At 34.7% G+C, this 11,815-nt stretch overlaps 1 protein-coding gene across 4 annotated transcripts in view; it reads right to left on the bottom strand.

Moving 5' to 3' along the window:
• Positions 1 to 802: 802 nt before the first annotated feature.
• The window catches only part of LOC124363005 (ATP-citrate synthase), a 64,767-nt gene continuing 53,754 nt past the window's right edge, over positions 803 to 11,815 (bottom strand). For all 4 annotated transcript variants that reach the window (XM_046818046.1, XM_046818044.1, XM_046818048.1 and 1 more), the window contains exons 11-19: positions 11,295 to 11,410; positions 9,752 to 9,948; positions 8,381 to 8,661; positions 6,588 to 6,826; positions 5,365 to 5,460; positions 4,324 to 4,533; positions 2,952 to 3,095; positions 2,211 to 2,484; positions 803 to 1,399 (exon numbers count right to left, since the gene is read on the bottom strand). In XM_046818046.1, the coding sequence (XP_046674002.1) occupies positions 1,308 to 1,399; positions 2,211 to 2,484; positions 2,952 to 3,095; positions 4,324 to 4,533; positions 5,365 to 5,460; positions 6,588 to 6,826; positions 8,381 to 8,661; positions 9,752 to 9,948; positions 11,295 to 11,410 (1,649 nt within the window). In that variant the 3' untranslated portion in view covers positions 803 to 1,307. The remainder of the gene's footprint in view (positions 1,400 to 2,210; positions 2,485 to 2,951; positions 3,096 to 4,323; positions 4,534 to 5,364; positions 5,461 to 6,587; positions 6,827 to 8,380; positions 8,662 to 9,751; positions 9,949 to 11,294; positions 11,411 to 11,815) is intronic.

Raw genomic sequence — 11,815 nt, 5'->3', positions numbered from 1 at the left:
AATATTTTGTTTCAATTCATTTCAATGAATGCAACATCTGCTATAACTGGGAGTGCCGATGGCCAAGCGGTCTAAGTCATTGGACTTTGGGTCTGAGTTAGAGATAGCGCAGGTTCAAATCCTGTCTGTGACCGTTGCACTATTTATCAGTACAATCAACCTCGTACTGCATCGACTCTCCCCTTTATTCTGTTTGATAAGATCCTTGCACAGGCCAGTGGCCCATGAGGACGGACAGAATAAGGCTTAAAAGGGGATCGGCCTCTCCTTTAGAAAAAAACTTATATAAACAATTATTTAGCTTTTTATACATGCACATATGACATTCTTTTCATATACGTTCTCGTACAGAATAAATTGATGATTTTTAATTTTTGCCAATATATTTGTAATTTACCTCACTATGTTTCCCCTGTACAAGCGCAAATCCATATGTTGCATTTGAATTTTTTCAAAGCTCAAAATAAAAAGCGGTTAGAATAAAAAATTTACATGGTTCATATTTCATATAAAATACAAAAATACTACATTTATTTAGTTCTTTTCAGGTTTCAATGCACTTGCACATGTAATTTTTGCTCACATTAACAAATGTGAAGAGATGAATCTAAACAATAAATAATGTTTCAGTTTACCTCTTCCCCATATATAACCCCTAGAAACAGATCTGCCAAGTTCTGTCTCTATTATTTGTGGATTTTTCATACTGCGGAAATAGCCTCATCATTAATTAATGCTCTTTCTAGGAAATCCTAAAGTAATCAAACTAAAAGACAATATCCAAGCAATAAATGACATCAAATAAAACTACACAAAGACACGTTTATTCTGATATGTTTCTAAAGGCCATACATTTCCACAGATAAACACATTGAAACAACACATTACATAAACTTATTGGCATTCACTTTATTATGTCAACAAAAACCGTTACAAAAATCACAAATAATAAAAATATATCGTAAAATATTCACAAGTATAAATAGGTTTTTATTAATGTTAAAGCCTTATTTTTACATAAAATCAATTCCACAAACCGTGTCCAATATAAAAGGAAAGAGGAACATTTAAATTAGACGAGTATATAAAAATTATAAATTGTAAAAAGTTTTGGCCTTTGTACTCGACTGCCTCGTCACTATCTCCATTAAAATACAATTTACAGTTTCAACATTACATTATTCTTTAACATTAATAACAACAACGATTCTCAGATACTATGGAGTCGGAATGTGGCCCGAGAGACCGATGATGCTAGCGAGTGAGGTACGGTATGTACACGCGTACAGTGTGCGCTGCGCTGGCGTCTAGTTATACTGCTCAGGGAGGACGTATGAGATGTCGTCCCATGGGTGGCGGTAAAGTCCTTGCTTCAACCTCTTCTGGTCCATGTAGTGTCCTGTAAGTGTCGACAGTCAGTAAGATTGCTAATGTTTTGTTGAAATATAGACAACCAATAGCAGTCACAAGTAAATGGTAGTATGTTGATAGAGTTTGGGAGCACAATATTTTTAAGTACCATAAGTGAGGTTGAGACAATTGAGATCATTATGAGGGCAGGCAAGGAGTGTACAATAGAAAATAAATAACTACCCTAGTATTTTGCAACTGTAATATAACCTTTAATAACAATCACTGTGGCCAACACAAAATCTTGCACTCATTGGCACAGTGAAATGGTTGTTTTCCACCAAATTATTAAGGCTGTGCTGTTAACCAAGTGTTTGGCAGTGTTTATGTGCTCTTCATTTCTATTTTAGTACATTTGTTATCAAACTAAAAATAATTTACAAAAATAAATAATAATAAAGAATCGGTTATTTCACGAAAGGGTCTGAAAATTGTATCTCAATGTTGACATAAAATAACTTGACTAGTGAACTATGATAATCCCATGATTGTGTCCTAGTCATTGTGTGTTTTATTTATATTTCATGGCCTAATTTCAAGCTTCTTTGTAAAATAATTCAAGTATAGTAAAAATTTGTTAAACAGCCTGTGAAAATAATTAGGGGTACCTGAAATGAAACTGGATTCTTTATCATTTTGGCAACAAGCAATTAGTTGGGTGTACGTAAGGCACCCTCAGAAAATCCGTGACTACTTGAGAAGATAAAACTATATAGAACGCCAGTAACAGGACCAGTTGTAAAGGGCTGAACCATCACATACATCTCGTACGATCAAATCTCTCTTTGCCTCCTACTCACCAATGAAGCCAATGCTCCTGCCAAGCACGAAGAGACTGTTGATGGAGCCCATCTCGATGTATTCTGCCGCCTCCTCACGTGTGAAGCTGCCACTGTTCCGCAGCAGATCGCAGAAGCTCACGGCGATCACACCGTCTACATTCAGGATCAGGTTGGGTTTCTTGCTGGTCGTAATCTTCTCCACCTCCAGTGCGTAGTTGAGCAGAGGAGTAGACGGGAAGTTCTCCAGTACAAAATCCTTGATGATCTTCACTCGCATGTCTGGGTTGTTTATCTGCACAGTCACACAAGGATTCCAGATCTTTCGAGTACTTATTGACACATTAAGTAATATTTCCAATTGGTATCTTTTTCAAGAGTACTAAAAAGGATCATTCTCATCCTCTAAAAACTGAATATAATGTACTGAGCTTAATATTAAGTATACTGGGCTTCTAAAAGAAACATTGAGAGGAATTTTTTCCAAACCAACCTGTAAAAATTTAACACTCATAATGGAATATCCTCAAATAGGCCTAGTTTTTGAAAATGTCACAAATTTCTAATTACACTAAAGATTTTATTGAGTGAATTTATATAAATTCAATTTTCAAGTAAGTTATATAATAATTTATCACACTTCTTAATAAAAGTGTTATTCAAATACAATAGTTGATTGGAATTAGCTTATAATCTATATTTAAGCAACAAATAATACCTCAGTAAATATTTATAAAAGACTTCAAACTCTCAAAACCTTACCGATTTCACTCTGTGCCCGATGCCCATTATAAGCTGGCCCTTCTTTCTCATGCTGTTGACAAATTCCATTGGAATGAGGCCAGAGTCATATGCTCCAGAGAACTGTTTGGCTGACTCGTCCAGAGCCCCTCCGAACCTGTCACCCTGCACAACAAACATTGGACAAGAGATGTTAGTAGAAAGTTATTTATCACGTGTAAATCAGTGCTATAAATAGACATATTTAAATTAAGTTTAAACTGATATTAGAATAGAATACAAAATAAATTTTATTTAAAATGTAAGAAGCTGTCAATTTTTTGTGGACCCCGGAATTCTTTTCTAACAGAGAGTACAGTTCACATAAGCTTTAGAAACAAATTTGCTAAAGCAGACAAGGGAAGAGTTTTGCCCTAACAGCCTCCAACCGGTCAAAATCTTGAACAGAAAAAAATGGAACCTAGGTATATATCTTAATACGACAATACCATTACATTCTATTTAAAGTTTGGAGAAATGGAGGGATAGGTTCTCCAACTAGTAATTTTACAACATTATTTAAGTGTCTTTAGACACAGACAAACAATAGATTGGAGCTCTCATTGTTACAAAAAGCTCAGATACTTACCATTCAACCTGGTTTCAAGGACGATGAATAATGCTGACTGCAGTGGTTTTTTTATAAACGTTGCAGTTTAGTGCAGACCGTAACTATATACGATTTAGCGGCATCTAATTGAACTACTTCCAACAATACTTTATGTTGTTATGAAGAGAATATTGCATTCTTTATTTTCATGTCTACAGACCATGTTTTTTTTTCTTATTCAGTTGCTTATAGAAACCAAACAGATGCCTCAAATCAGATGAGTTGAAACATTGTGTTTGCTCTGATGTTTATTATAGACTAGTTTTTGTTTACGTTGTGTTTCACGAGTTCTGTTAAAACAAATAACTACTTTGTAATAAGTTTCTATCGAGTAACAAATGTATCGGCTATTCGTTTTAGTCTAAATACGACATCACTGTACATTAATTACAAAATAATAATGATACAAAAGTTATTTTAATGGGTGCGTAGTAGCCTAGGCCTATCTATGAAAGTTAGTTGTTTTTTATATAAAGCAAACAATTTTGTGTGAGAGTTGCATTATTTCTGACTTTTTGACATTTCTGTAATATTTATATTCAATTTAATTATAAATCAAACATATGGTAATACATGTTCATTAGCAGGAAAACTCTCATTGCTGGGTAGTGGTGGGCTCGCCAACTAGCCAGTGGAAATCCCCACTTTGGAGGGTTAAATATCTCAATTCCACTACTGCTGCTAATTATCTAAAAAATGAGATAGTACTTTAAAAAGTTAAATAAAATACATGAGGTGACTTACGATTGTGAGCAGTCCAGAGACAAGTGAAGAGACTAGGTCCTTGCCTGCTCGAGCACAGACGATAGTGTTGTGGGCCCCCGACACAGCGGGGCCGTGGTCCGCTGTCACCATCAGACACATCTCCCAGAACTGGCATACGTACGGTGGGAGAGCCCGTTGGAACCAAAGTAAAGAGATCACTCCGCCAATACCCATGTTCTGCTTCAACACCTGGAAACAGCAACAAATGGAGGGTTTAAAACTTCTAATATACAATATCATAACCAATTTAAATTTAATACAAGTTCACCACTGATTACTCAATTCAATTTGAGATAAGAATGAATACTTTGATTTGGTTGCACTGCTTATTCAAATTAAGTAGAGAAAATAAGTCCGAAAATAAGGGAAACTATGTGACGGTTAAAACTTATTATTTATTTATTTATTCAATTACAACATTTCCTTACAAATTTAGGTGTTTCCATATCCAGTAGACTTGTCAGAAAACCTCACCTATTTCCAAAAAACTTTACATTATTCCATCAAATAAATCTAAACTTGTGTGGGTGGGTTAATAATTACGTATAGTATATTATAATAGTGGCATTATTACAACTACAATCTCTATGGAATTGGTGACAAAATAACGTTTTGAGCAAGGGATCATTGGAATGAATATAACCACCTTATTGTATTTATCAACAAGCCTACTAATTAATATTGAACTAGTTTACTGACAATTCCCATTCAGTATTTTTTTAAGTATAATTAAACTTAATACTTCAACAGGTGCACACAGTAGTATTTGCATTTTCTAAGGCATATGTGGTGTAAGAAAAAAATTATCGTTTGATACTTTTATGCCTTTTGATACCCTCTTATTTTGACACAACTCCACCAAAACTAACACGGCAGACTATCCATTTCTTTCATAGAAAAAAATTCCTCCCTCAATTTAGGATATAAATATAACCACGTTAGACATCTTAACTTTTCTGTTTCCTTATCTCGTTTTTCACATTTACTGAAGTTTATCCGACTACTGTAATACACACTCACATCTGTAATGGGTATTCCGGCGTAGAGTAGCTCCTGTCCTCTCTCATCACATATACTGGTCATGAATGAGGCCGGCTTTCTGATGAGTCCTAATTCCTGTAAAACAAATCTACTGTTATACAACTAAGAATGTATGCAAGTGGAAATAAGGCAAACAGTCCCATTTCCATTACATCGATAAATATTTACTGCAAGAATTGTCATACTTTATAGGTTGATTAAAAGTGTCTTGATAATATAAGTTCAATTTTAAATATATTACAACATTCCGTGACAACCTCTCAGATACTTCTTTAGAAGCTTACATTTGAAATAGAGCAATAAGAACAAAAACAGCAGTTGATATTTAATTTATTTGTACTACTACCATAAGAAAAGTAATCGTTTACACCAAATACCTTAATTTTACTATAAGGCTGTACTTTTTATCAATGAGTAGTAATAAAAAAAGATAACACCAATAATAGTCCAATAACGCACTAAAATCAATATCAACTACAAAAACCATTCACTAACAATTGTGTTTCATGTTCATAAACTTCTTCAATAGAAACATTATTTACTCTGTGAATGTTGATTATAGAGCCAGTTCATCGTCCTCTTAGTGCAGTGTCTGAAATCTCACGCTGTCACAGACTACTGGCATTCGGAATCATGTTCGTCTAAAGAGATCAACTGTGCACCTGATGAGACAATGGGAATACCACTTCACCTAGATTACACTATATTTTGTAGTCTAGTTGTAAAGATGTAAAGAGTTCATTTTGAGCTTCTTCGTCACCGACATTTTTTTAGATCTCTCCAAATGAACATGATGCCAGATTCCTGTTACAATGTCAGATTCCAGATGCTGCACTAAGAGGGAGGTGAACTGGAACTAAAATCGACATTCACATTGAATCAACTCTAACCTTCCCACCATAGCTACTTTATTTACTTATTCAATCATTAATAGTAGAGCAACAGATGTTAATATTTTTCATAAAAATTAAAATAAAAAACATTTATGAGGCAAAATCCATTTCCAGACCTCATTTTTCTAATTGATAAATCTTCTAAGGTACTTGCCCATTTTATTATTTTTACTATACAAAAAGGAAAATCCTGGTAAAATTTACATAAATAAAAGAAGTTGACAAAATAATACAAAAGGTACCAACAAACAAGATTTAGTCAAATTTCAGTCAGTTTCATACATTGATTACTATCTGAAGAATACTGACCCTGGCCCACGAGTAGTCCATGGGTACAGTGGGTGGTGGGACTTCAGGCTTGGGTACAACTGCTCCCGACTTCACCAGGCCCAAGTAGACTTGGTGAATGGTTTCACCCAAGTCATCAAAGGACTCGGGCACTTGCGCGCCAGCTGCCTGCAGAGCTGCGTTCTTGGCTGTGGCAGTCTCTCGGTCCGAGTTAGCGCAGGAGCCTGCATGCCCAAACTGTACCTCTGACGTGAACATGCCTGCAAGTGCACACATGTATTATCACTCATCAATACATAATTACTGAGCTTGCACAGAAGTATCAGGTGGATGAGAAGACAGTGTATGTAACTGAAGTCAAATGCGTAAGAACACAGGCTGGTGTTCATCCCCATAACTCTTTAAACAGTAATGCAGAGGCAAATTATGATTTTTACAACATTAAACTAATACAATAAATTTATGTGTAATATAGTATAACTTTGTCAAAATATGTGGTGACCCCTATTATTATAAAAAAATAAATACCCATCAGTACTAAAAGACCAAACTAGCTCCTGAAAAACCTTATTCATCTAATATTAACCTTACCACTTGAGGTTTAATTAGTTTAATTTCACTAATTAGTACATGAACTGTGTATTAGATGAAAAATAAGGTTGTAATGTACCTTATCAAACAGGGTAGTAATCCAATACATTATTTGAACATATATTTTCATCTTTAGTTGGCTAAACTCACAGTATTTGGCTTGTAGGTCTAGTATATTTTATTATGATTTTCTAAACATGTTTTGGACCACCTAAAACCTATCCTTAGAAAAAAGGGCTTGGCATATTTGATGTTAAACATTGTTCTTATGGGGTAAAATTGAAGGTTGTTTCATTACAGCCTACTAGTATAGGAATTATTCGAAGACAAACATTTGGTTGGTTGCCATACCCCAAGTTATGATGTATAACTGAATTTTCCAAAACTCATCTTACTCATATGAAGTAGTATTTTTTATGTAAAAACATTATTTCTTGTAGTAATAAATAGAAAGCTTTAGAAAGCATTACAGACATTACACTGCTCAGTGTTAGAGTTTGTATACCAACTATTCAAGCCGAGCTTATTTATTTTGTACCAGAATAATTTTGAACTTTTGAAACGTGTTTCTGATCTGAATAAAAAAATAAACCTAAAAACTGAATATTTACGAGCTAAATACTACAAGCATATAACTAACTATAATCAAATACCAGGTTTGTAGATATGCATAACAACTTTGAACTTTTGAAATGTGTTTCTGATCTGAATAAAAAAATAAACCTAAAAACTGAATATTTACGAGCTAAATACTACAAGCATATAACTAACTATAATCAAATACCAGGTTTGTAGATATGCATAACAACTTTGAACTTTTGAAATGTGTTTCTGATCTGAATAAAAAAATAAACCTAAAAACTGAATATTTACGAGCTAAATACTACAAGCATATAACTAACTATAATCAAATACCAGGTTTGTAGATATGCATAACAACATGTATAACACTTTTGGACCCTTAATGCGGTTATTATAAAACCCAAAACACAGAATGGATTAAATAATCGATAAATAACTAAACATTAAACACAATGTCACACCACACATGACAACGATCCGGTCATACACAACTGTTTTTTTGCATTCAATATTGAACTTTTTAACAATTCCATTACAAAGCTAAAATTTTCACATCGAATTTGAAACAAGTATTTATAATTGTTCAACTAGAAAATACAGTATTCTGTTTTATATCTGAAACTGGAAACTGACAGACGTACCTGCACAAGTTCCAATACACCAGGCGACAAGAGGTTTGGTGATCTTCTTAGTCTTGATGGCCTCACAGACGTCGTACTCCTCAACGCCTCCAACTTCTCCCAGCAGTACGATCATCTTTACCTCGGGGTCAGCCTGATAGCGCAGGATGTGGTCCATGAACACAGTCCCTGGATAACGGTCTCCACCGATAGCCACACCCTCATACACACCATTGGTGGCCTTGGAGATGATGTTGTTCAGCTCATTGGACATGCCACCTGACCGTGACACATACGCCACACTGCAACACAATCAAAGAGTCTGAGAATGTAAGAATGCTCTAGCTGAGCTGGCAACGAATAACAGTAACACTCGGTTGGGTGCCGGGTCATGAGGACATTCATGGAAATAAAAAGCAGACATCCTCGCCAAAAAGGGAGCGTAGTCCATATTGGTGGGTCCTGAGCCAGGTTGCGGGATTTCCCCAACAGCAAAGCTCTTGTCAAAGAGTGGGAAAAGAGGATAAGAAACATTAATTGGAGTAGAGCTTCAGGATTAAGACTATCCAAAATGTTTATCCCTCTTTACGTTAAAGGGTGGGCAGCTCTCTTGGATGAGAGTAAGGAGGATATAGGACTGATATTAGTGATGTTGACAGGACATAGCTTCCTAAGGAAACATCTTATGAGGGTGGGCCTTAGCCAGACTGACGAATGTAGACTCTGTGGAGAAGAGGAGGAATCAGCAGGGCATATTTGTTTAGATTGCCCTGCTATATCAGAAACTCGGAAAAGATTCCTGGGAGCATATCTCTACAGCCCCAAGGACATCAGAGGCCCTCAAATCTGATCGGCTTCTGCAAAGTCTCGGACTTTTGAGGACACAAATTTAAGTAAGGGAGGCGCAAAGGTCTTTTTAGAACTAAGTGCGGAAACAAACCGTCCTTTTCCCTCAGGAAAAAAAAACAAAACAAAAAACACACAATCAGGAAAGGTGTATATTATGAATAGTTACTAACACAAAAAAGGAACAAATAATATAGACTTTTAGATAAACTTACATTTTTGTTTCTTATAGACGATTTTTCAAAATAATTTACGTTTTTCAAGTTAACTGGGTTCCAAATAAAATTATTGGTAGGTTTCAGATTAACCTACCATGAGCCTGGACCAAATTCAGTTCTTACTTTAGGATGTTCTATGGTTTCAAGATCCACAAAATCATAGACTTATCAAAGCGCTCCAGAGTATAGTAATTAGTTATATTTATGCTTAGTCCAAATTTTAAATCTCAAGGAAAAATATTAAACTTTTCTATACCTTACGATACGTGTCTAGTAAATTAAAATTTTGAAAATCCCACACCAACTCCAACATTAGTGTTCAACTCACCTGCCTGGTCTGTACAGCTTGGAATGGAGAATATTGTCCATCATGCCACCAGTGTTTCCAATCTTGAGACAGCCGGGCTTGATGCCTCCGACCGTGGCAGGGCCTATGATAGACACTCCCTTCTCCTTGGACAACTTGATCAGTTTCCGTGTCATGTTCTCGGGAATACCCTCAGCGATGATGGCTATTGTGCGAATCTGTACCACCAACCATTGTCAAGAACTTTTAATATAAGCATATATTCAAAGTTATATATAAACATATAAGTGAATATTTTGTATTACTAAATGATGGCAAATGTCCAGAAAAAACCTGTTTCCTTCACAATCCTTCCATTGTCAAAAACAAACTTCAACCAAAGAAGGCATTTATTCAAGAAACAATTTAATATTAGATTTGTTGAAAAGAATAAATAATTTGTTTAATCAAAATATCCCACATAAAAATATTGACTTACTTAAATGGTTATGTGACTTATCTTTGTTTTTTTTTTTACCTAATTGAGTCAAACTGCAATTCCAATGTAATTTTCATCAGATCCAGAAAAATACTTGACAACATGGCAGTTTATTATATTTGATACATAATATTTGAGAATGATCTGGAGTAAAACTACAATCAATATGTCAAAAAATTATCACATTTAAAAAGTTAAAATATTTTCAGTTTTTGTAAAGCACACACCATAAGTATTTACACAAATTTTCATTTAAAATGGAAAGACTACTATAAAAGGGCTGGTTTTCCTTAACTTCCGATCTCATGACATGAAGGTCAGACATGTGGCAGGTCCGCGATGTGGGTAGCAGTTGATTGCAGATATTCTCTGCTAAAACATTTGTCACTGCCGAGTCTAAGTAGCTAGTTTGTACTAAGCAGCAGTCACATTAACAGGGACCCCTCAATTGATTCTCCTGCAAATGTGAAATTGACATTTTACCGTTTTAAAACTTTTTACACGATTCACACACAACACCGTCACCATAATGTTTTCTTCATAAACACGGAACATTTTCAAATGGATTTATGCTTGCAGGAAACAAATAACACTCCTCAATTTACATTTGGTGGGAGAATCATTAGAGGCGGCCATGTTTATGCGACTGCAGCTCAGCGTAAACTGACTACAAGAACCTGACAGTGACACATGTTATAGCGGGGAGATGCTCAATCGACTACTGCGCACAGCACGGACCTGCCACGTGTCTGGCCATCATGGGGTGAGGTTGAAGGTTTTGAAAAAAAAACCACCCTTGTGAGAGAATTGTAAACTAGAATATATATTACATAAAACGTTAAATAATGGGTTATGCAAAGAGACTGGCGTATCAGAGTTCCCATTTTCTTTAACCATACAAATATTTCAACATTTGTTGAAAACGTGTACTCAAAAATGCATTGGTACTAAAACATAAGATTTATGTTGTATAACTTTTTCATGTTAATATTCATATTTAACAATAAAAGATAAAAATTTCAAAACAATCAAACTTAGTTGTTACAACTTAACAATAAAAACAATCAGGAAATGAATAATCCATACCTGAGGGAACTCTAGAGTCTCCAAGGTACTCTCGTACGCAGACCTGAGAGAGGCGAAATTGACCATAACATCTGCATCCTTGTGCTTGTTCATTGCATCACTCATCTTCTTGTATACTGAAAAAACAAAAATCAAATCAAATCATCTATAATTTTCATCGTAAGATACACTAAAAATTGCATTTAAAATTATTTGCAGACTAAAATTGAATAGGTTTTGTTCAATTAACTAACACATATTTCTATTAAAAATATACAAAATTCAAAAGGTTTACAATATTTTACTGCACTTTTCAAAGAGGTTATTAAGAGTTTCTTAATTATGTAACCATTAATTACCACTTGACATTTCATTATGAATTTGATTATTTTCAAATACCTATTTCTTTGAAGACTCAATATTTGAATTATTACAGCAAGACCTCCATTATAAGTTAATATGGAAACGTCAATAACACTTAAAATTTATCAGAAATAAAGGATAAAAACGTTGAAAGTGTTGAAAAACATGATTGGACAAAA

The sequence above is a fragment of the Homalodisca vitripennis genome, chromosome 5 (genome assembly GCF_021130785.1).
Source record: "Homalodisca vitripennis isolate AUS2020 chromosome 5, UT_GWSS_2.1, whole genome shotgun sequence".
Lineage (NCBI taxonomy): Eukaryota > Metazoa > Arthropoda > Insecta > Hemiptera > Cicadellidae > Homalodisca > Homalodisca vitripennis.
The sequence above is the reverse complement of the archived record's forward strand: the minus strand, read 5'-3'. Positions and strand labels throughout refer to the sequence as shown.